This window comes from Stylophora pistillata, chromosome 14 (genome assembly GCF_964205215.1).
Source record: "Stylophora pistillata chromosome 14, jaStyPist1.2, whole genome shotgun sequence".
NCBI classification, from domain to species: Eukaryota; Metazoa; Cnidaria; class Anthozoa; order Scleractinia; family Pocilloporidae; genus Stylophora; species Stylophora pistillata.
This window is the reverse complement of record NC_142532.1, coordinates 19,959,938-19,985,476: the sequence shown is the minus strand read 5'-3', so window position 1 is coordinate 19,985,476 and position 25,539 is coordinate 19,959,938. Positions and strand designations below refer to the sequence as shown.

Sequence of the window (25,539 nt, the reverse complement as noted above, 5' to 3'; positions counted from 1 at the left end):
GTTTTAACCGGAGGGTGGCGTATTCAAACTTTCATTTTTTCTGAAGTTGCTTCATTCGCCTTCCGTTGAATAAACGAAGAAACTGTTCACTTTTATCATAAAGTTCCAGGTAAGTTTTGTTAAGAAAAATGTAAGTAGCTGGTTTGAAATTATGATGGTGCATGTCTGCATACTTGTGGAGAAGAGAATGGAAATTGTCGACAGAGTTAACAAGTACTTGTTAACGGCAAAAGTGGCAAACGAATCGCGACAAAAAGTATCATTTGTACCTGCTACAGTCTCACAATTATTTTGAGCTTAAAAGGCTTTAGTTCAGCAGCGCCTACATTGAGATTCATAAGCAAAAATATAAGGGAAGATTCTCCGTAGAAATCCCATCATATGCGACATACATCTTATGGTTCATTCTTAATTCGGACAAGGGAACGGACTGTCATATTAAATTCTAAAAATTCGCAGTAGACTAGGTAATAAGATAGTGCGTGGCATTTATTTTGTTCCATTTTGTGACTTTTTTTTTCAGCCATGTTGTCGATGCTGTTTTAATTCATTTCATAAAGGCAAGGCGCAGTTACACACATCTCATTGCTTTCCACAATTAGCGTAAACAACGACAAAATTTCTTGACTTTCTTCATAATTTATTACATACATAATTTCGCTTTTGATAATCAAGGGATATTCACTGAAAAAGTTTGGAGAGATGTCAAAAGTCTGCTTTCGGGCACGAAAACCACATTCTAAAAAATTTTGCTCTTTAATGGTGTCCTGTGGTATCCGTGTTGGTCCTTTTTCTATTATTTTCTCTCGGTGGTTCTGAACTGTTTTTCTGTTACAGAAAATGTTTCATTGAAGGGTTTCGCTCTGACAAAGGCGAGTTTTCAATTAATTAGATGAGATCAACCAGAAATATGTTACCTGCGTCTCTTTGAAGAACGTATATTGTCAAAGAAAGAACGAAGCCAAAATGAGATAAGACAAAAAAAAAAAAAAAAGCCAGAAAATCGGTAAAAAAATGTAAATAGATGGATGGAAAGTTGCCAGTACCTAACTGATGTAATATCGCATTATTATGATAAGGAATGCCTTTTTTACAAATCATTGTCTGATTTTCAAATTACATTGCTTTCACGTTCCAGCAAATTGCATTTTTGGAAACAAACCTTGCTCCCGAGTAATATATTCTGTAAAACATACATTATTGCTCGCGGCGCCCATTTTGCAAACATGATTAGGGACGCGAACAATGCCGATGCAACGCACCCCTTTGGGGAAGCTGTTACCGTAGGTTTTTTTCACTTAGATATTTGCACAACGCACACAGTAATCACAGTAATCACTGTAATCCTGCTGTGTTTTGATATCTTGCAGAAACATGTTTCTAGTGCTTCCAGTGGTTTTGTTCCTTTTCATTTGTGGTTCCAATAACCAACCGACGTCATTTTTTGCCGAGAGAGGTTAGTAAAAGTTTCGTTTTCTCCGTGTCTTTTTTTACCGGCGAATGCCAATATATAACGTTTGCTTTTAATTTATTCATAAAGGTTTCCTTTTCCATAAAAGTTTCCCTTTCTGCCTTAAATAAAAATAAACTTGGAAAAAACCTTCTCTAAATATTGACAGCTGATAAAACAAATAGTCTTAAAAAGACATTAAAAAATGAATGCATATGAAAAAGAGATTCTAAATCTCATAAAAGAGACGGATCCAGCTGAAAATTTAATTCCGTTTCCGTGCGTCCGTCCTTCTGTTCGTACTTTTCTTTGCATCGCGCCAAACGATCACTAAAAACCCGGGCGATCGGGGTGACTGCAGAAACTTCGGAAAGAATTAAGTTTTGTTAAGCTTGGTTTCTGCGTGACTGCTCGGCTGGTCCCAGAACTGGTGGGATAGGAAAGTTTCCGTGAGATTGCCAAAAAAAAAAAAAAAGTCTTGAAATCCAGCTGTAATAATTCTCAAGGTCCCATTATTTTCTCTTGCAATTTTTAATAGTTTTCAAACTCCATAATTGCCCCCACTTTTAACATAATCATAGCATAATCCACAAAAAATTCTAAATTAAAAAGGAAAGCAGTCCAGAATAGCCCCTTTAATAACACAGTGTTTACACATACTTTGCTCAGGGTCAAAAGCTTGTTCTTTTTCCGTTGGGCTCTGTTCCTGGCAGAATGTTGAAGATGGTGATGATTTTGACTGGACTCGTCACGATGGGTGTACACCAAGCGCAGATACAGGACCTTGTAAGGACCACACGTCCAAGGATGGGATGGGTGAGTTAATACCGGAAAAGTCGTGGCTGTAAAGATCAACAGAAATAATGACGAGTTCGGACGAAAATTGCCTCAAGTATTGTGAAGCCCCCCCAGATGAGTGGAAAGCCACCTCCAAATTAGACACTACATATTGCAATATTGATAAATGAAGCAATCCAAATGAAGAGGCAAGGGCCTGCTTCAATCAAACATGACTCAGCATTCTGTTTACTACTCTTCAATGCGTGAAGAAAAAGTAAATTCATAGGAAACAGAAAAACGACTTTTATAAAAATATATTACGGCACAAAAACTTACCAAATGCTGAGGGAATAGACGACCCACTAAAAACACACGACGGCTGAAAGGTTTACATGACGCAAATAAAAAACAAGATACACTGCAAAAAGGGGCGTGAAACCCGATATATAAGAGATGATGCAATTTGAATAAAGTACGAAAATAACGGTGCTGAAACAATACGTGTAAATTTTTTGTGAGCGAAGTATTCTTTTCATTTAAATACAAACAACACCCAAGCTTAGCCATTTTGATGTTTCAATTACCTGTAAAGCACCACGCGGAATGCATGTTCTCTAAAATGGTTGTTGTTTTTAATATCAAACAATTGCTGCTATGCAATCAGGATTCCCAAGGGGAACGTACAGATTCTGATGGCCCGAGCACGAAATACCGAACAATCGAATATGTTGGCAATCAGAAAGTTCAAAATTCAAAATGACTGATAACTTGCTTCGCTTCTTTCGGATTGGTAGTGCTCACTTCATCAGGTTTTCTTTTTCACCACATTAATATTTTCAGTTACGAAAGCTGCATAAACAAATGCTGTTACTACTAACAGTATTCTGCCCAAGCTTTAGAGGTATCCTCTGAAGAGTATTTTGTTTTTGACCCAGGAAAGTACCTTTACATCGAGTCATCATATCCAAGGTTGCCAGGACATATAGCTCGTATCACACGGCAGCCAGCCAATCAATACAACTGTTTCAAACTGTGGTATCACATGTCTGGAGCTGACATTGGCTGGTTGAGTGTTTATCGACGTTCAGGTACAGACCAAGAGACCTTGCTATGGAGTATGAACAAAGACCAAGGGGAGGAATGGAAACAAGTGCACATAAACTTAAGGGACAGCGGTAATAACAACTTAAGACAGGTGGTGAGTGTAATCATTCATGAGTTATCCTTCATATTTAGGTTCTGAGAGAGCACGATCTTTGATAGCGAAAATCAATGCAATGGTTATATCAGTAAATCCTTGCCAGACCCGGACGGCAGAAGGCTATGAAAAGAGGAATCGATTTATCCAATCCTTTAAGAACAATGAAGAGAAGATTTGGAAGGTCAACTTCAATGACATAAACCTGAATTTCTGTCAAAGGCAGTTAATTACCTACAACTTCCTAACTGTTTATTGACGAATATTTTTATTCTTCACCTCATTTTTTCTCTATAGATAACTATCGAGGGAGGAATTGGAAATGGTTACCATGGTGATATTGCAATCGATGACCTAACCCTTGAAAGAGAATCCTGCAGCAATGTCGGACTTGGTAGTTACAATTAGAAACAAAATAATTATTTCCTTCTACAACAAATACAGCAAACGTTTTAACAATGAAGGCTTCATTTTTTTTCGTTATTGGTTTGTTTCCAGGTTTCCCTTTGAAACAAGTTGCCCACTACAGATTGGACGGCAGAGAAAATGACATAATGTGAGTCCATTTGCGTAACACAAAATCTTACCTAGATGTCCAATTCGCTTTCTGATTCAGGGGGATTTAAAAGTTAAAAGCCTTTAGTCGATGCGCAAAAGGCCAAGATCGCCGATTTTGCCTTACAAAAACAAAAATGAGTGGGGGACCTAAATACAACTCTTTGCCCCCGGGGGCCGGGAATTTGAACAAACCAATCTTCAAAAGTTTAAATGCCCGGGGAGTTTCCTCGAGGGAGGGGGGGGGGGGGTGGGGGTGTGTTGAAGCTTCGAATTGATTGACGCACCACCTCCAAGTAAGGGAAATGGCCCTGGGAACGAGGTTGACCCAAAGTAGGTATAGATAACCTGCTTCAGGTGCAGGCAGACGGAAATGGACAAATCAAGATCTGGTTTGATATTGCAACTTATTGGCTGAAAGGGTGATTCACGTCTCTGAGGTTTTTTTTTTACGACCGACCACCAGGCGAACGAAAACAAAACTAACTCAGTATCTGATCAACTTCCATAATGAACTGAGATAGATCTAGATGAAAAAACAAATTCTTGCAATATTAACATACACTTTTTTTAGGCTGGAAGGAAATACTTCATTTAAACTACAACAAGGCTGGACAGCGGTATATCTAGATGGTGTGACGTCATTGGTAAGGTTTTCCAACGAGTTTTTCATGAGTGAGATGAGTTTCACAGTGGCATTGTGGGTACTAACGCAGAAACCGGATGAGAATTCGATTTTATTTTCTTCATTTGACCTGTTTGAGATAAAGCTGAGGAATACGGCTGTTGTGACAGAGATGATGAGCAAGTTGTCTTGTTGCTTATTCCACATAACTGGCCGGTAAGTTATTAGTAATGAGTAGGCATGCAGTAGAGGTTATGTGTCGTATCGTATTGAAATTAAATTTCCAAATCCCTGTTTACTTCGACAGAAAAACTAAACCATATGCTTCTGTAGAGGGATAACAAAAAAATGCCGCCGTTTTTTCTGCGTCCTTACCATCTTCAGTTTTGAGCTTAAGGTGGTCTGTCTGAAGCATTTTTCATTTGATCGCTAAGTGATCTCATTGATCGTCGTGGGACCTGAAATTGTGGAGAACCCAGTAGGAACCCTACCGTAATCCAACAGGAACCCGATGAAAGCCCGACAGGAGCCTGACGGGAGCTCGAGGGGAACCCGAAAGGAGACGGACGGGAGCCCGACGTGAACCCGACGGGAACCTTACGGGAACCCAACGGTATCCCTCTAGTAATCCTATTTGGAATCCCGGGAAAAAAAACCACTGTACTCCCGGTCCGTAAACTAAAGAAAAATGACCACTGGCCTATATTTAAGCGATATGTTTCTGTTTGCAGCTCACTAAAAGCAAACACGTGGACCCACGTGGCAGTCACGTGGAACTTGGAGCAGCGCACCGCTTGCCTTTGGGTTGATAACGAGAGTGAAACTGTCCAAGTTGATCATGCTGTAGATCTTCCAATAAACGCTCCACAAAATTTTAGCATCGGAAGTGATAGTGAAAGCGGTAACTTGTCGCGCTACCAAGGCTATGTCAGAGATGTGAAGCTATTTGAAAAACCATTAAGTCCCGCAGAAGTTGAAGAGATAAAAGGTATATTTTGACTTTCTTGTTTTCAGCTTTGAGAAAAGTAGGATCGGGTAAGCAAAGACTAAACTTGGTTTAGATCACATGAAGAGTGCCGCCCTCCTCCTAAACTCAAAACGTTTGAGGGAGTTCCAGCCACCACACCATGGTGTTGATTTGAGCGGCAACGGTCTCGCCGCCTTTCGACAGATGTTGATCAGCCTGCCTGACTATAAAAGAGAACGAAAATATTACATTTGTTCCACGATAGTCAAAGAATCGCTGCGGGAGGGGGGTAGGGAAAACATTGATACGTTCCTAAACTTGAATGGATAAACTTTAAATCCTTTACAGGTCACGCTTAGGCTGAGCTGGTAACAGAAGAGCCGCTGAAAAAGTTAACAGTCCATCTTTCATATTTGTAGGTCCAGAGTGTAAACCTGCATGTCAGGCACCAGGCTTTTGTGATCGTGAAATGGGCAAATGTTTTTGTGGAGACTTGGACTTCATAATAGAATCGTGCGAAAATGGTGAGATGGCTTTAGTTGGCTGCCATCAAGCCTTGATGTGATGTCTTCTGCTCAGTATTTTTTGGCCCACATCCATATCGAACTTGTGCCATTGGATAGGGAAACCAAATCGTGCTCATCGAAAGGGGGTAACTCCTCTTTAGCCTTAAGGATGGGGCTACCAAATCCTGCAAATTCTTGCCTTTGCTCTTAATTTCCTCGTGTTGTTCTTTTTCTCGTACTCGGGGGGGTTTGGCACCGTCCGCACTATTGAAGTCTACTTGGACTATTGATGAGGAAAGAGGTTCGTTGATATGGTGCGACGACGAGAATCGTGAATTAAATATATTAAACATCTGTCTTTACTCTAATGCTTCGTGCAGAATTATTATTATTTTTTTAATAATCAACCCACCCTCTACCTTCAGTAATCGGCTAGTTTGTTACTTGAAGTAAACCATTTCCTTCTCGACTTTGCAGAACATTTTCTTTTTCTTTTTAGCTCTTGTGGCCACCATCTACAACGAAAGCATAAGTTATGTTCCTTTCGACGAATCGAACTTTTTAGATTTGAAAACTGGGAATCGACTTTCTTTGGTTCATCCACCTGATAGATATAATGCCACAACAGATCACGTATATAATGTATCACTGATCGTTGGTCCGGTGAATAGAGCCATTCAACTTTCGAGAGAAGCTCATCTTAAACTCCTTGAGACTAGTTGCTTCGATCGACCATCTTTGTGTCAAAGTGGAATGTCTGTGGTCTTTTGGATAAAACTGTTTGGGCCAAAGTTCAGCCCTTCGTTTTTCCTGACGCCATTGCCAACTACAGAGAGTGTAACAGTTGAGTACTTTAGGCACCACGAGGGCGTGGCTTTTCGTGCTCATGTAGACGATGAGTTACTGGCTGGGATCGAGGTCCTCATCTCATGGCAAACTCACTTTTGTAGCTATGGGTTCTCCGTACCCAAAAATGCCTGGAGTCATGTGACCATGGTGTGGATGCACAAGGAAACCATCAGGATTTTGCTCAATGGCCGTAGGTTACCGGCCAATACTAACTGCTCTGAAACATCGACTCCTTTAGAGTTTGAGATAGCTAATAAAATAAGAATTGGAAGCCATAAGTTCTCACTTTCAATCGATGAGTTTGCAGTATGGAACAAAGCTTTATCTCTTGTGGAAGCAAAGAGCATCTTTTCTTACATACACACAGGTAATTTCTCCGTATGATAGCGGGTTGCATAAATGTTAAAGTTTTGCGGTTTTGATTTCCACGAGTTTTTCAAATTAACCTCGATCCACCAAACACGAGAAAAATTTGAGTTACGATTCAAAGATTGCTCTTATTCGGACCCGACCCGAAATATCATTTACTGAATTTTTCATTGTCTAGATTTCCCCTGAATAACTCGGCAGGTAACAAAATCTTAAAGCATGTCAATTTACCATCCTTCTTAATATTCTGCTACCTCATCACGTTGAGTATTTGGCTACGATTTGATGCGAAACCAGGAACTAATTACGACAATGTTTCTCCTTTATTTAGTTAAACCAAAAGAAGTATTTTTAGAATTGAAGTTCCTAAATGAAGTTTGGCAGGAAAGACTTAAAGATCCTGAGAGCGTTACATACAACCTTTTCATCACAAAACTGACCGGGGAGGTAAAAATTTGCTTTAATCTCGTTCTACACTAATCATAACAGTCATACAAATATGTGTTCCTTTTGTCTCTTTTTCAAGTACAATTATCTCACGAATTTGTCACCAATATTGGGGAGAAGTTAACTCTTGTATTATATATCTATTCTTTCAGTTTTTATCTCTCTTCAGTGAGATCTCTAACCTCACTGCACTAAAAGTTCACAATTTCAGGTTGGTAACTTGCACTTATGATTTTAAAAGCCTGACAAAATTTTTCAAGAAGCCCATAATGATACAAAAATATCTGACGTAATCGTTTTTGTGTTTGCCTTGTTTAGTGCCGGAAGTGTGATCGCAGAACTGACGCTGTCATTCTATAGGCTTTCGTATGACGTCATACTCCTGCTAGAAGAAGCTTTATTCACCAACAAGTCTCTAGGAAACATGGCGATCAAGTGTGAATCAATTCGCTTTTTAAGTGGTATAAAACTATTGCGTTTTGTTATCTTTATTTGATACATGTCCGTTTTCTGTCAGTCTCACAGCTCTTAAAAAGAGTGTCAAAATATAAGACTGGTCGATTGATTGATTGATTAATGCTCTACGTATCACTATTGGTCATTTTTATTGAAAGGCCATACTCTGTGATGGCGGTTGATTTCCACACGCGTACGCTCGACTTCAAATGGTTTCCTTACCTAAAACGGTTTATATCAAGAGTACCGGAAACAAATGGAAAAAAACTGTCTCCAGAGCAATTTTTCTTAAACAGCTGTGTAAAAAAATTGCGTCTATTTTTTGTCCTCCCTTTTTTGTTCTGTGATTAGGCCAACACATTCTTTATGCCACTGAGTTCATCAAATCACGTGTTAGCGGAGCACACTTGCGAACGCGTGAGTGGAGCCCCATGTCTAAGGAGATAAGGATCCATTTCTGCAAGAAAATATTTTACTTTTGATATGTCCCTCAATATTTTCCATACGCGATAAGTTATACCACAAGAGCAACCCCGTGAAAGATTAAAACAGTGAAAAAACAAAGCAAACGTTTGTTATATTCAATGTAGTCGAACGCATGTTTAAGGAAAATTGACTTTCTGGATGGCAAACAACCTAGATTTACAAAGTAACCTACTCGATATTCTCAGAAAATGAATCTTTTTAAAAAAATCATTTGCTGTTAGTTCCAGACGTGAACGTCAGAATCATCAATGCACATGCCCCAAATAGCACTTCCGTAAGTGTGACCTGGAGCAGATTGCCTGAGGAAGACTTTCAAGGAGCATTTCAAGGCTATAAGACTCTCTACAAAACGACCAATGATGGGTCAGCCTACAAGGCATTCACCACGTATGGTGCTCTTACGAGTGCTTTGATTAAGGACCTGAGGCCAGGCACACAATACACCCTTATAGTCTTTCCATTCAATGTGTATGGCGATGGGCGCCATAGTCAACCAGTCAACGTCACAACACAAGGTAACAATGCCTTGATACTTTCGGGAAGAGGACACCTCGATAATTGAGCTGGCCCGTATGAGCCGTTGCACCTTTGGGGATGGGGGAGGGGAGCCTTCTTTACTTTCTTAATGCCTCCCTTCTTTTTTTTATCTCTCTAACTTTAGCTTGGTATCAATAAATAAATAAAAAACAATAACAGAGATTTCCTAACAGCAATGGCTACCAATTGAGAAATTGATCTTTAGAAAAAAATGAGATAAAATGTAATTCTAACTTACATCTATACTGGAAATAGATCAAAATCGTCTCCCTGATTCGAAGAATAAATACGTTTCCTGTTCAAATTATGATTCTCAAGAGGTTAAAATTATAGGCGGCGTGGACTTATTTTTGTGTGGGGGAAAACCTTATTCGCACACTCCAAGTCATTTCTTGTGCTAACATTTATAAATTGAATTTTCCTTTTCTTTTAAACTCCTTGAAACTTTTGTCTTTTCTACTTTTTCTACGAAGAGCAACACCTTAAAGTCACTGGCCACAACATTAGCAGCAATGAAATAGACGTCTTTTGGAACTCAGTATCCCTAGACTTTCTGGGCTTTGTCGTGAAGTATTGGCCGAGGACTGATGGCGAAGTCACCGCTATTGTAAAGCACGTCCTTAGAACAGAAAACAGTATTCAGCTTGGAGACCTGAAGACATTTACAGTCTATGTGATACAAGTAGAAGTTGTCCGCGTGAGTAACAATACAGGGCGCATCCGGGGACAGGCAAATATTTCAACGGATGAAGGAGGTATGTCTTGATTTGTTGGCCGTATCTGGAGCTTGCCCCATTGCAAGTTCGCCCCCACCTTGACAATTTCGCCCCATAAAATACAAAAAGGTCGCCGCTATCTTCACCAAAACGAACATATGCTTTCGTAAGGATGTAGGGTTAAAAATTTTTGGAGTGAATTGATGAGGGTGGAACAAACCTGTAATAAATTGTTGAACTCATCGAAAAGAGGGAGAACTGCAAGGGGGAAAACTATCATTGGGGCGAAACCTCCATAAACTGTATAAGCAGTATACCTTTTTTCTTCGCTTGAACACACTTAAGATCAATTAAGACTGTTACCATAGTTTGAGGCAAGAACGACACTAAAGATAGAGGAAATTGATTTTCAAGATTAACTGTTCCTCTTACATCGAAGAAGAAGCCGGTGGGAGTCGACACATGCCAGTAAGTCACGATGATTTTAAAAAAAAATTGTAAATGAACAGAATCTCACTTGGGTAATTACAGATAAAAAGCGTTGGAACACTCTCAAATTTTCCATAATAAGCTATTTGGGTTTTTTCTTTTCAGTTCCTTCTGCGGGTCCAGTAGTAATTGCAGTGCATAACACAAGTTCTACGTCAGTATTCATACAATGGGAACCGATACCGAAAAACGAAATTCATGGAATTCTTTTAGAATACGAGGTTAATTTTGCTGCTCGGTTGGAATTACAACAGCGAACATCTCTAACGGCATGCTCCAACGCCACTTCCGCCGTTAAGCAATTAAGCCACTTCAGCAATTGAGCTAAAAAAATTTCGCTGTATGTGATTGGTGAGCGGGGATGCAAGAGGAAGGGGAATGGACTTGTCACTTTACTTTTGCGTGGAGTAGCACAGGCGAAGACGGTCTAGGCAAACAATTTATATATATATATATATATATATATATATATTACGATATTACAAAAATGCTAGTATTTCTCCTATCTCTAAAACTTAACTCAACTTGAATCTTCACCACAACTATGGAGGTTACTTTATTTATCATTGTCTATGGTTTACTTTTTCGTTTCCCAGCTCCGAGCCGCCCTCCAGGAAATGTAACCGCCTTTGCAAATGGAACGGGAGTAATACGAGTGACCTGGATACCAGTGGAGCCAGAGTTTGTTCACGGTGTTCTGCGAGGTTACAAAGTTCGCTTCAAAGGGTATGCGCGAATCAGTGCTCTTGATTGGATTACGGAATCTGTTGGCAGTGGCACAAACTACATCGAGCTGAGTGGGTTAAAGCCTCAAACGACATATGAAGTGCAAGTGTCTGCGTTTACTATTGGAGATGGAAATTACAGCGAGAGTGTAATTGTCATAACACAAAAAGGGCGTAAGTAAACTTCTCTGACCATTACAAACCTCTTGCGCAAAGATTTCGATGTGGCCAAGCTAGCAACTTCGTTTGCAGACACAAAGTCTAGAGTATTTTGGGATACAGGCTGAGCTTTGAGTAAATAAATTTTCAAGAAAACGCCAGTGGCCAATTCGTACTTGGTTTTAGATTTGAATCTGATTGGCTGAGAAGTTGGCGTGAGCTTTCTCGACCAATTACATGGTGAAGTAAAGAAAATTAAAGAAATCCCGTAATAATTTTCGACACTCATCTGAAATTTGCTCCAAAAGACATTTTTGTCCTGTCGCTTTGAGTAGACGGTGATAATCATTATTTTCATCCCCAGCCCTCTCTCATCCACAAAACGTGACAGCACAATCTACAAGTCCCACAACTATAACAGTGAACTGGAACCAAGTAATTGTGGAGGCTGTAAATGTAAGCCTTTTTTATATTGTCCGCTGGACAGAAAACAGAAACGGAGTCGAAAAGAATGCCACTGCTAGTACCACTTCATATGTGATTACAGACCTCAGGATAGCAACTGAATATAACGTTTGTGTAGCTACTTTTTACGATGGAGTTATCACTGAATTTAGCAGAGAAGTACTTGTTCGCACCCAAGATCTGCAAGGTAAGCTTGAGGGACATTTGAATTCAAAGGCGTAAGAAAAGAGTACATCCCAAATCTCGATCAAAACCAGTTTAACCAGGTATAGGCAATTGCAATCTGGGCTAAAAACCCAATACCAAGCTCAAAACTTACCATCTTTCTTATTCTTTACAAACCATGACGCTATTGACATTGCCGATCCTAGCTATATGCAGGACGCTTGTCAAATATGAGCTTCGTAAAGGGCCTTGCTCACTATGAATCTCTGTGGGTCAGCGGTAGAGCATCGAAGCGCGGAATCCGAAGGTCTGAGGCTCTATTCCTCATGGGGACTCAGAATTTTTTTCTTTGTCCCGCGCTCGTGACTAGACGAAAAAACATTTTTTATATTTCTGTTCGGAGCTCAAAACTTACCATCTGTCTTATTCTTTTCAACTTAATAATTATACGTATAATTAGACCATGCAATTTGCGTTCGCTTTGCCTTCTTCGATTTAGACCAACACTTTAATATCAGTGGCCACAATGTAAGCGCAGAGGCGATAAAAGTGTACTGGAACCCACTCTCTGTGGACGTTAATAATTACAGTATTAAGTACTGGGCCGAGAAAGAAAGTGAGAGAACAGCAGTAGAGATGGGAGTTTCCAAGACAACGAACAATCTCAAAATTAAAAGATTGAAGCCCTTTACGGTTTATGTGGTGCGAGTGACAACTGTTATTTTTGGTCTGATGCTCAGTGGCCAGGCCAGGATCTCCACGGATGAGGCAGGTACGTTTGCATATTTATTTTGCAGCGCGTTTCGGAAAATAATAACTGTGATAATTCATCATTTTATTTATGTCGTGACATTTAAAGCTGCCTGTTGCAAGGTACACTGAAATTCATTGAATGCAGATTCAACTAGCGGGGGATTCGAATTCCGAAGCAGTCCCGAATGGAATTCGCAAAATTTTTAACAGTGACATGGTGTACTTGAAAAATTGTCCCGTCGGAACCCGTGTTATTCAGGTGGGAACCAGGCGAAATCCCGGTGTGGTCCAATTGGGACCAAATAGAAATGCCGCGCAGTCCTGACGAAACTGCCCTGGGATTCCTAGCAGGAACCCTGGTGCAATCCCGGGCGCAACGCCGGTTTGGTCTGGATGAAGACCATAATCCAGTCCGAGATCTTAGATCTATAAAAGTAGGGTGCCTCTCTGTATTCAGGTGAATGGGTGCCAGCGAAATGTAAGAGAAAGGTTAAAAGCAATTAGGGGGATGGTTGAAGGGTGAGACGGGCTATCTCTCTGGAGTAAACTAGAATATGTTCCAGCTTGGGGGGGGGAATAGACTCACAACTTATTACAATTTAATCAAAAAAATGTTTTGATTTTATTTCAAAGTTCCCAGCCAAGCCCCGAAAATAACTGCAGCATACAACACAAGTTCTACATCTGTCATTATACACTGGAGTCCGATATCTGAGAATGAAACCAATGGGGATCTTGTAGGATACAGAGTTGACTGCTTCCTATTTAGGGCTGTTCGAGCGGAACAATCTGTCATCACCAGCAGCAATTCTACTTTTATTGAACTCCATGGGCTGAAAAAGTTCAAAAAATACGTCTTGTGCGTGGCAGGATTTACAAGAAAAGGTGTTGGTGTCAACGACTCGGTGGAGTGTACAACAGATGAAGATGGTAAATTCTGAGTCGCTTTTGATACTTACGTCATGACTACTTGGGGTCTAATGCCACTTTTATCCGCTCACGCGCGATAGGTTCGAATTTGCCTCGTGATCGAATATCCTCCCGCTAAGATAAACTAGAGAATATCCGAAAAAGTTTGGAATGAGATATTTTTTAGTGAAATTTTTTAATGAACTATACCTCACAGGTGAATAGTACTTTACGCGTGCGCTGATTAGAGCCAATTTCACTGCATAGCCAATCTGATATAGCGTTTGCTTCATTGTTAGCTGACTTCCGTTGCCATTCAAAATGATTTTCAAGAAAACCACAGGACGAAGCACAACAACTTTTTACTCATGTTGTTGTAAAACTAAAACAGAACTTTATTACAACGCACAATCAGATCAATGGAACATATAACAAAGAGCTGCATGCAATTCAATCTTTAAAAGCCAACTGAAATCTGCGTCATCACTTTTTGTTTCTTCCTTCTTTAGTACCCAGCTCTCCACCAGAACACGTTTTCGTACGAACAACTAACCACTCAGACCTTCAAATAACCTGGTCACGTGTCCCTTCCAGTGACGCTCATAGCATTGTACTCGGTTATCATGTGCAAGTGACCAGAGAAAATGGCGAAGAAATCGCAATTGTGACAAGCCCACTTCGTGGGAACACAAGTTTGTCAAACCTGACTTTGTACCAGAATTATTGCGTCGCTGTGACAGCATTTAGCAAGAAAGGGAAAGGACCGGTATCACTTAAGAAGTGTGCTGTGGTGAACGACGAAGGTTTTCAATGTTTTTATCTTCGTATTTTCAATTTTATCTGAATACGCTTTCTTTGCCCCAGCGAATTTTTGCAAGAATCATTTATCATTTCTCGCAGGAAGACTGCAAGTTTCACTCGGTCGGATAAGTTTGCCATTCTAAAATTGACTTTGATTTTTTTCGATGTATCAAAATTTCTCTTTGATATCTTTTGGTTCCAGGAGGAATCGCGTAAAATCGTCGGTTTCAAGAGCTAGCAAATTCACATCAAAATGCTTTGCTGTTTCATCTTTCTACTCGTGTGTGCTTAAGTAATGAATGCCTACTTTTGCTTTTCAGTTCCGTGTCCACCTCCCAAGCAGCTTCTTGTGAGAAACGTCACTGCCACTGGTGCCTCTCTTAAGTTGGTTTACGACGGAGCATGCGTAAATGCTGGCTTTGTCACTGGCTACAGAGTGACGTACACGAGTGATACGGACCGCTCACAGCTGAAGATCCCGGATGCTGAGTCTACATCAGTATTTCTTCAAAACCTAACGCCAAACACAACATACCAAGTCAAAATAATGGTGTTAACTTCAAATGGCAAAGACAGCATTTTTTCTGAGCCTGTACAGTTAATCACAAATGACAGCAGTGAGTAGATTCTAACCTAATGCCAAACATAACATACCAAGTTGAAATAATGATGTCAACTTCAAATAGCAAAGACAGTGTCTTTTCCAAGCCTATTCGGTTCATTAAGAAGGAGATCTGTGAGTGAATTTGGAACCCATGATTGAACAATTGCAATTTGAAACGCACTTTTAACAGGTTTTTGGTTAGCCAAGGCCATCTTTCGAGAATTGAGATTCATTTTCATTATCTTTGGTAGCTTTTGGTTCCACTGAACGGTGATAATAAGGAATTGTGTGTGACGAGTTACAAAAATCACATCAAATTTCTTTGCTGTTTAATCTTTCCACTCGGTTATGTTTAAATAATGTTTCCCATCTTTTCCGTTCCCAGTTCATTGTCAACCTCCCCAGGAGCCAAGCGTGCATGACGTCACTGCCACCAGTGCCTCGATCGAATGGGTTTATAACGGAGCATGCGTAAATGATGGATTTGTCACGGGCTACAGAGTGACGTACACGAGTGGTGCGAGTCGTTTACAACTGGATATCCCGGATGCTGGGTCTACTTCTGCGTTTCTTCAAAACCTAACGCGACTCACAACATACCTAGTTGAAGTAATGGTTTTAACTTCAAATGGCAAACACAGTGTTTCTTCTGAGCCTGTACAGTTCATTACTAAGGAAATCGGTGAGTGACGATCAACGTTGGCCAATGGCCATAGGTGCGTGCCTTTAGCAGGTTTTCGCTCCACACTATGTTTCAGTTTGAATTTTTTTTCGTTGTTTGTCAATACATCTTAAGGACTACATCGGTTTTATTCTACTCTTCTTTGTGATTTATCCAAAAAGCGTGCGCATTTCTCCTGACCACTGGCCACTCAACCATATCATACACGTTTCCTACCTGTGAGTCAGGTTTTCGATTTTTTTTTTATTGAGTTACCTTAAGATTTGCGTTTTAAATATTCCAATCGAATTGGGCCTAACGATGGACCAAAACAGCTTCATAAACTGTAGTACAGGTTACTGTGGATAGGAAAAACCTTTTCTTCTTATTAGGCCAGCTTTACACCATAATGTTTCTTACAGAGTCCCAGGAAAGACCAGAGAATGTTCAAGCGCTGTTAGTGTTATCCGATTTAATTTCGCTGAAATGGTCATTTACGGTCAACCCAAATAGTAGCGTGCTGTACCAGGGTTTCAAGGTCCAGTATCGAGTAATTGGTAGAGAGGGAGACTGGAGTGTTCTAACCGTACATGGAATCGACAAACGATCATTGGTTCTATCCGAGATGAAACCTGACTTGTCTTACGAAGTAATAGTCAAGGCTTCCAGTGGCCAAAGCGAAGGAAATCCATCACATACTGTCATCATCACAACGCCAGAAAGCGGTGAGTTAAGTCTTTCCAACGCACTGTGGTCACCAGGCCTTCTTAGCCCGATCACAACTGGATTTTGACTGCGACCCCTTCTCCCTTACCTTTCCCAAATATCCCAGACTTCACTCTGGCAACGAAGAAAGTAAGTGAACTCTCTTTTGAATCAGAATTTTGAATAATGAAGTTTTCTGCGAAAGATTCCCCCGGGCATCCTACGTCACAAACACTTCTCTGACTCTTAACTCCTCTCAGCTTAAAGATTGCAACCAAAAAGGCTATCCTTGTTCTTTTTTGTGGTGTCTTTTTTTCTTTTGTTATTGTCTGTCTACGCTAATCAAAAATTGATTTCATTGTTTTTTCCTATCTAATGGTGATAATCTTCGTGAAAAAGTTCCAAATTATCAAAATTTCTTGAGTTAGCCCATCTAACCACCGGACATTGGACGTTCTTGCCATTTAGTCCCCAGTGCTCCCCCAATAAATGTCACGAGCCTGGGTCAAACCAGTACAAACCGCTTATTCGTTCAGTGGATGAATATCCCGGATGACGAGGTCAATGGAGAACTGAAAGGCTATGTGGTATCGTACGTACCAGACAGCATTGGCGGCGTAAAAGTTATTGACGGGGTAGCGAAGACGAAAAGCGTAGGAGCAGACACTCACTCGATAGATTTGGATAAGGTGTTGAGTTTTACAACTTACGCCATCAGAGTGGCCGGACTCACAAAGCGCGGAGAGGGAAAATTTTGCAAGGTCAAATATGAAGGTAAATTTCCAAAGGAAAATCGCTCAAGTCGTTCTCAGGGCTTTCTCTTAACCTTAAAGGCCGTGTTTACGCGCTCGCGGGCTCGGAAATGGTAAGCGTGTCGTTTCGAAGGTTCTCTGTCATGCGTGGGCTGTTAAACCGCTAAGAACTTGGTAAAAAAAGCTAGGTGTAGACGGTGATTTATCAAACATGTCTCAACTATTTTCAATTTTAGGAAAGCTTTGTCCTTTCTTCTAAAGAAGCGAATTTTCTTCCCAATACATTTTACGAAAACCCGATGAGCCTTCAATTTTTCTCAGTCACAACAAATTTCCATCATTGTTCTTCTCAGAGACGTGTCGATGTAAAAAGCGATTAACTGCAAACTATTGGTCGAAACCACCTTACGTCATCAGCCCCTCTGCCAATAGTATGAGCGGAATTTTCATGGCTTTCTTGGACGAGATGGTTTTCCAGTGTTGTGCAAATTGTTCGAGGGGGCACGGAACTTCTTACGTTGATTACAACTCGGATGGCAGGCGGAACGTTGCAAAGAAGCCCACAGAACGCGACATGATAGCCGCAATTGATCACGTGACAGATCTGCATTTTCCAGTGCACGGTTCCTCTGATCAGCGGAAGTATTTAAGAACTTTCAAGTATGTTCCTGTGGTGGAGTCCCCTGGGGCGGCCTTTATTATACGATATGAGAAACCGGAGGCACTAATAACAAAAGCATTGGTTGAATGCTGGCCGCTTGTTGTTGTGGTTGTTGTGTTTGTCTTATCGTCTGGACTTCTATATTGGATAATGGTGAGAGAAACACCGATGAACAGTACTTAACCTATAATCATTTTTAGCAATATAAACAAACACAGCGTTTTATCTTTTGTATGTTTTTATTTGGGGAAATTGTTATACAGGGCTAACCTCACGATTTTCCCTTTTCAGGATGTATTTTTTGTATTTGCGTTGTAACTTCCTGAATAAATGTTATGTTATGTTATATGTTAGATTGATTCGCTATCTCGTGCTACAACCAAGCACCTCCAATAACATCATTTCCATCATTCTTTTAGTATGTCCACAACCGTTTTGTTTTTTTTTTTTTGTGTTACACTATCAAATTTATTCATTATAATAATAATTATCATAGTTGATAGACGAAACGCGGAACAAGCTCGTGTGAACAAGCGCGCAGCGGGGTAAATATCAAAGTTCCTCTGCACTGCGTTCGCGTTCGTTTCATGCCCCATATTTGATATTTCGTCTGTGTGAAGATAGACCTCTCAACCTATCTGTAAGTCTGAACTGATCTCGCGTCATTATCAACACCCCCCCCCCTTAAAACGTTTAAAAGCAAAGTCAAGTTTAACAACTTACAGTCGTACTGCTCATGAGTCAGCTGGTACATATTTATTCATTTATTCTCTTATTTATTTATTTCTTTTTCTTTTTTCCTTTTATTGAACTATTAACTGCTTTGCTCAAGCTTTAGTGCCAACCTACCTTCTATACTTAAACATTACTTAGTTTTACTCAGCTCGATTAGCTCTTTAGTTATTCTGAGTAAATGTTACCTTTCCTGTTTTACTAGATTACGTTGTGAATTAAGTTTAACTGTTATTTTTGGTAATAAAGCTGGTGTTGTTGTTGTTGTAATCTCAGGACTGGTCACAAAATTCAGAACTACCACCTTCGTTCCTAAGAGGATTCTGGGAAGGCATATGGTGGGCGTTCGTCACGTGTTCTACAGTAGGGTGAGACTGAGAAAAAAAATTCTTTCTCGCTCATTCCCAGGTAAAGGAAATAGTTATATTTGTTGATAAGTTGTCCATTGTGATTTGTAGATATGGTGACAGGACACCCCGTTCATTCTTGGCCAAATGGTTAACCATGGTTTGGATGATTACTGGGAGTGTTGTGTTCTCCCTGTTGTCCAGCTCTTTAATAGCAGGTCTGACTGTGATCACTGTTGATAACAGTCATATTAAACTTTATGGATTGAAGGTGAGAAATTTTGTATCTTGTGGAATAAAAGTTTTGCAGTAGATCTATTTTGGGATTGGAGATTTTTGTGCTTGCAGTTTTTGCGGAAGTTCTTGCAGCGGTAGCGAGGCAAAACACAGCAATTATACTTCTTGAAGACAATCAACACGAAGTAAAGGTACCTCGCAATAAAGCGCAATTTTTTCGTCTTGTCTCTCGATCTTGAGACCAAGGTTTTCCTGTCAAGATGGCGAACTTTACCTTACTTTTTGGCTTATAACTAATATTTGTTACCAACATCTGTTTGCAGGTGGCTGCTCTACACGACTCTCCTGAGTATAATCTTGCATTGAAAAGAAATGCTCAAGTTAATAATGGTTGGTTTCCCATTTCACATACAAGAGCCACCGTTAATCTATTGTATCCAACTCGATAGGCCTCTATGTGCGAGTTGTTCTCGTTATAGAGGTAGAAAAATCGAATTCAGATGCCACCATCAGTCTTCGTAAATATTGTATTCAAATAATTCTTCCATGGTTTAAACGTTTTCTTCACAAGCAACTTAAGTGAGGCTTAATTGAGAAACCAATAGAACCGTCCAGGTAACAATGCCGGCAGTGAGATTTCACTGTGAAGAATTCCCAATTCACTGAGGTAGGATAAGTTAAAAACCCCTTCCTCTACAAAGTGCACGCATATATAAACTATTTACACGAAAATATGCGCGGATATTTGTCTACGGACATTATTTGTTCTGAGAGTTTCCAAGAACAAAGCTCGAGAAAAACTGTGAGCTTCGAGGAGCAGATATTGCCCCAGGACAAAAATCTACACGTGTTTTCGCGCCGATCGCAAAGAGAGGCTATTGCGTTTACTATCGTGAAAATATTTTTGTAATGGGCGGGAAAGAAATATTTACGTACAGGTTACCATTTACTGCGAGGGACGTTTTAGTTTTCAGTGTTCAAAACAAACACAGTGAACAAACAAACACGTCCCTTTTCCTGTAACAAACACAAAACACTATTTCATCTTCTTGGACATAAGGATTGAAAATTGGGGAATTTCACTTAGGGAATTTCACTTGGGGAATATCACCTGAGGTATATCCTCGGATATTTCCCAGTTTAAGCTAGAGTATATTCGGTCATGTAATGTACGCGAGCAAAATTATATCTTGGATTATAACTGCACATGTGTGGTAGCAGCAAATATAATTTGTTTTAAGCTAGCTGAAAGGACTCTTCCTTCCACAGCCCGTAACTACACCAATCTTGAGGAGATAAGAGAAGATCTATTGAAAGGAGTGGTCAAAGGAGCCTTAATTGATACTTACGTAGTGGCAGAACGATACGATTTGTTTCAAGACAAATCATTACAAATCTACAAGGTAAAGACACAACTTAAATGCACGTTTTAGTATGACTAATTGTAAGCCAAATCGCAAAATTTCCTAGGACCACAGATAGCCTAGGGAATGGGGTGAATATACGGAATCCAGCTCCCACCCCCTAACCAAGTTGATTTCATTTATGGTCCCATAAAATGTAAACCCTCAAAATATATATTTAGTAGTACTCCTAAACACAAGGCTAATTTGAAGACTCCTCATCACATGCTGACAATTAAAAAAACGTTTTATTTTTTCTCCACAGCTTATCAACTACCGTTCATCATTTGGCATTGTTTTGGGGGGAAACTCCGTTAGATTGCAACCCTGTTTCCTTGACTACCTCAAGAATGAAAAATCAATGTTATCACACCTTGTAAAGAATTACACAGCCACTTTACAAGTATGAATGCACAACATAAAGAAATTATTAGATGAGGTTGAGCATGATATCATGAATTATCAATGCTGAGTTATCTGCTGAAGCTGAAACCTTGGACCTCGAAAGCCTTGGGAAATAACACAGATCTAAGGTTTGATAATTCATAATATCATACAAAAACCAAATTCAATAACTGCTTTAATTATACATTTTTAAAGAATCTGCAAAAGGAGACATTACTCTCTGAGTTGCAAAAGTTTGAGAACACTACTCAGATGAGGGGATTGGAAACTAGGCAGACTTTGAGCTCAACATCACTCAATATCTGCTGCAGATATTGAGTTATCATGTTGATTTCACATGCTATTGTATATTGACTATACATGCTCAACCAATCAGAGTTTTTTATGATAAGAGTAATGTACAATACAATGAATTATTACATGACTTGGGAAGTCAGAGGGCCAATAACTTAAATCAACCAATCAAAATGCTCTATTGCTGGTCAATATTCTCTCACTGTCCTGAATGGTCCCGAATGACACCATTTTTGTGTCCCTGTGAACTTCAGTCGTGTAATAAATCTCTTATTAACCAAGCTTGCTCGGGACTGTACAGGAAGAATATTGGCCCTAGGTCTTTTTTGTACGGACCAAGCTGCGCTCGGTCCCTACTGTCAAGACCTCGGGCCAATATTCTCCCAGTACGGCCCTCGCGCTTGGTTAATAAGATATATGTACTGATATAATGTGTGAAAGTTGCCTGCACTTGACTTCTCTAATCGTGAAACTTTGCATATCGACATCACAGAGTTTATAGATCCTATGAAGTTCACCCTATTTTGAAACCACTTCTCAATCCGGTATTCTTACATCTCAACATGGAGAAGTCGGCTAATTACTTTTTTCGTTTGGATCATTTCCATTTAGCAAGCTAAAACTTCATTAGCTGAACAAATGGCAACTGGAATGTTTGACAGTTCAGAGCACACCTATAAAGTCAATGTGATTGTCTTGTCGGCAATTTTAGCTGGTGCCATCATATGTGGAGTTATATTTGAATTCTGCAGATGGATGAAGGATCGCAATATGAGACAAGGTACAATAACCTTGAGAAATGTTATCTCATTTACTCCAAAGATTAAATATAATTTCATCTCTAAGAAATTGGCATAAAATTATCCCCCATTTGATATTTTTTCCCCTCGTTTTGCTTGAAAAAGTAGTGCCATATGAGAAATTTAATTTCTATTTTTGTAACATCACCTCCACATTAAATTCCAATTTTGTCTCATTACGATTTTGCTTGGAAGAGTAGTAGCACTTTCACTAGACATTCTATTTTTGTCACACCTGGAAGTGAAAAGGGTGAACTTCTACACAAGTTCACCCTTTAACTCCTAAGTTCTGATGATAAATTCTCCCCTCTAGCTGCTACAAGTTTCCCTGTAAGTGAGTTATGAGAATTTGATTTTCAGTCAAGATCACAACTCCTATCCATTAAGTTTGAGTATTCTCATTACCTGTTTACTGCATTATGTTTGGATTTTATAGGGAGAAGTTATATGTAAATCACTTCTAGGAGTTAAAGAGTTAAGCCTTGTTAATATGTCATCTGATTGGTTTGACAGTTTGCTGGTATCCAATCACAGACTTTTGAAAGAAATACACTGTGGGAGAAAGCCTTTTGTCCAAAACAAAACAGGGCTCAAACCAAGACTTCCCAATTAAGAGATCAGTCATTAGTAGAGGGCTTCTCCCTGTTTGCTCTGACATAGAGAAGACTGATGGGCACAGGCTTTGGGTTCAAAATAATCAATTAAGATCAAAATGTTCTGTTACTTTATTCACAGTAGCAGATGAAGAAACCAGAAGGCATATCATCCAAAGACACGAGTTCATTCAAGAAACGAACAAGCTAACCACAGAATTTTTTAACAACATTTATAGGCAGTACAATAAACTTGCTGCAAGACATAGAGAAGAGCAAAGGCAGCTACTGAACTCCAACAGGCAGGAAAATAGATCATGTTGGACAAAAAGATAAAGTGGACAAAGCTAGAATATCAAAGAATAAAAAGTTTTTCGTGAAAATGAAAAATGTAATATAGGACAAGTACAAGATGGTAACATGTTGCTGCAGTGTTATGAAAAAAGGTTTTCTGAACTATGATGATTAAGGAAAGTGAATTTGCTTGTAAAAGCTAGAATTTGTGGCAACATGAACATAAAGCATTGCTTTCCATGTTGGAAGTGATTGCAGTGTGAGAAAAATGATAAAATTTTATTTTTACATAAATCTTAACATTAAAAACCATGGAGGTGACAGAAATAACAAGAGTACATGATGTAAAAAAATGCAGTTCTTGGCATATACTATAAACTTGTCTGTTAAAAAATTATCTTAGAATCAAAGCTACTTTTTCTTTGTGCATGTGGAATATGCTGAAGGACTTTCAAAGCCATTTTTTAAAGGAAATTTTGCAAAACAATCAGTTTTTGATATACTATAGTGCAATGTGTGTGTCATTTTCATCAACTACAAGTATGAAGGTCTGTGAAAAACCATCATGGCAACACCTGATGTTTGTCATCTAGCTTCTAGTACATATACAATGCTTCATAGTTAAGTTTTAGAATGTTTCACTTCAAATATGATTCAGAAATAAAAATTTCTTGGCATATAGTTTGCAACTATCAGTTTTCAACCTTGAAACAAATTCTCTTTTTTGTTCATTTCACATTTATTTTTGGTCGAACCTACTCAAGTACATGACTTACCATAGTGTAACAAGGGAGATCAGATTGAGAAACTGCAGAAAAATTGAACCACAGAACATGCACCCTAGGTTATTAAACCCCTTAGACCACAAGAGCACTACACACGTTCTCCATTCTGTTCTATGCATATTAGGTAAAAGTAAAGAATCCGATCTTACTGACATGCCAGTGGACACACTACTGACACACCACTGACACACACAGCCAATGCATTGGCTGACATGTTGGTTGATGTTACTGATGCATTGGTGGTGTGTTGGCCGATGCATTGGTAAGATTGACCAACGTGTCAGCTGACACTACCAGATTCTTTACATTTCTCATGATTGTGTCAAGGAGTATTTGTTTGATTAAAAAAAAGATTAAGATCTTCAGTTAGCAATCATTTCCTTTCTTCTTATGACCACAAAATTAGACTCAACAGTGATATTGTAAGGGGAAAGAGGATGCTAATCACTCTTTGGGGCTAAAAGGCTATAAAAACCTGGCATTAATCTTCTCAACTAAAATATTCAAGGGCAGACTTAGCTTTCTCCATCTCATGCAAGAAAGAGTAGAACTGTGGCAAAGTCATTTCCATAAAAACATCTTCTTGTACACCACCATGATCTACAACCATCTTCAACTGTAAAAATGTTTGTCCCACAACTTTTAAGTCACTACTTCCAGCTGTAACCCCAAACTTCCATTCCATGTCGACAAGTTCGTTCACCATGAAGGTTTGACCAACGACAGAGCGTGACAGAGCAACAAGGTTTGCCTTCCATTGGTTGGACATGTGAGGAGAATTCTCCCCTGACAGACCTGCAAAAAAATGTTCCATTGACATGAGGCTGCATCTGTGTATCTTTTAATGGCATCACTTTTTATGTAACAGGCTAACTTCTGAATCTGTTAACTCCCTGAAATGCCAGTTACTGCTTCACCCCAGCAAAGAGGTGATAAGAAATGATCAACTGCATCAGCTAGTGTTCTATCTTGATATAATCTAACAGTTTCATAAGGCTCTATGTAATTCAGGCATTAGGTTTGAGATGTTTATGCAAATGTTTCACCAGTGGAATTGGGGGGGGGGGGGGGGGGAGGTCCATGAAGGGTTCATAGGGGTTTTACCATGTATGTTTTCTAGCTTGCTTTGTTTCCCTCCCTTTATCCCTCTTTCACCCAATTTTGGGTAAGTATTCATTCCACACACTGCTTTGCTACTGTTATGTTTGCAGGTGCTTTGAGATGGCCTGTGGCATCGATCAGTATCCCGATGACCTTCTTGCTACCAAGGAGACAGCTGCTCTCCTCTCTCACTACCTCTATGGTATTGGAAGTTAGGGGCAACTAGTACTTCATACCAAACATGGATTATGGTACTTTTCAGGTTTACTAAGCCTCCGACAATTACCCTTCCCCAGCCCCCTTCGTACCCGCAATACTATGGGAGTAGGGGGAGGGGGTACCAGCCTGTCCTTATTTCTCATACTTACCGAGATGTTCCAAGTCTTCTTTCACTTGCGCCGGTGTTAAATTACTTTTTAATGCACTCTTGAAGAAGCTAAGCAAACTTTTAACAACATTTTTTAGCGCATTAGTTCCCAGTCCATATTCCTCAGCGAATTCTGCAATTTGGGACATGAATCTTGAACTTTCCTTCGGTGATACAAGAAATGAGAACACAATGTCTAACAGCTGACAAAACGGCTTTTCCTCGAACTTATTGAGCGACTTGATATCTGTGTACATCTGATCATCTGGTGGGACCTTTGTGAAATGGAAAGAGCTCATTCTGGATAGCTAAAATCTCGCTTTAGTCTCTAAGAAGTTTGGATGATCGATCGAAGACCTGATCAGAAGGAAGCAAAGCCTAAGTAAATGAG

The 25,539-nt window shown here is 39.6% G+C and overlaps 2 protein-coding genes across 2 annotated transcripts; one reads left to right on the top strand and one right to left on the bottom strand.

Moving 5' to 3' along the window:
• On the top strand, nucleotides 1-23,577 carry LOC111336503 (uncharacterized). The gene is made up of 32 exons (XM_088744511.1): nucleotides 1-109; nucleotides 1,371-1,456; nucleotides 2,120-2,266; nucleotides 3,166-3,428; nucleotides 3,726-3,822; nucleotides 3,927-3,984; nucleotides 4,558-4,824; nucleotides 5,340-5,596; nucleotides 5,995-6,099; nucleotides 6,581-7,297; nucleotides 7,631-7,746; nucleotides 7,899-7,957; nucleotides 8,065-8,207; nucleotides 8,910-9,203; nucleotides 9,699-9,980; nucleotides 11,027-11,329; nucleotides 11,679-11,966; nucleotides 12,444-12,716; nucleotides 13,331-13,627; nucleotides 14,116-14,409; nucleotides 14,728-15,024; nucleotides 15,397-15,693; nucleotides 16,095-16,397; nucleotides 16,846-17,151; nucleotides 17,483-17,943; nucleotides 18,799-18,890; nucleotides 18,981-19,140; nucleotides 19,430-19,496; nucleotides 20,376-20,509; nucleotides 20,775-20,912; nucleotides 21,821-21,989; nucleotides 22,744-23,577. The coding sequence occupies exons 2-32, from the start codon at nucleotides 1,375-1,377 to the stop codon at nucleotides 22,935-22,937; spliced, it is 6,960 nt and encodes a 2,319-aa protein (XP_088600637.1). The 5' UTR covers nucleotides 1-109; nucleotides 1,371-1,374; the 3' UTR covers nucleotides 22,938-23,577.
• LOC111336523 (COMM domain-containing protein 7) lies at nucleotides 23,156-25,539 on the bottom strand. Its single transcript, XM_022942631.2, has 2 exons — nucleotides 25,150-25,539; nucleotides 23,156-24,475 (listed from the first exon to the last, which is right to left on the bottom strand). Exons 1-2 carry the CDS (start codon nucleotides 25,445-25,447, stop codon nucleotides 24,171-24,173), a joined length of 603 nt encoding a protein of 200 aa, XP_022798366.2. The 5' UTR covers nucleotides 25,448-25,539; the 3' UTR covers nucleotides 23,156-24,170.

Bases quoted from the DNA above. Each gene is read 5' to 3' on its own strand.
- LOC111336503 (XM_088744511.1), top strand. From the start codon at position 1,375: ATGTTTCTAGTGCTTCCAGTGGTTTTGTTCCTTTTCATTTGTGGTTCC. The intron at 18,891-18,980 runs GTGAGACTGAGA...TGTGATTTGTAG, and splicing joins GTCACGTGTTCTACAGTAGG to ATATGGTGACAGGACACCCC. The intron at 19,497-20,375 runs GTTGGTTTCCCA...TTCCTTCCACAG, and splicing joins AAATGCTCAAGTTAATAATG to CCCGTAACTACACCAATCTT.
- LOC111336523 (XM_022942631.2), bottom strand. From the start codon at position 25,447: ATGAGCTCTTTCCATTTCACAAAGGTCCCACCAGATGATCAGATGTAC. The intron at 24,476-25,149 runs GTAAGTATGAGA...ATTTTTTTGCAG, and splicing joins AGAAGACTTGGAACATCTCG to GTCTGTCAGGGGAGAATTCT.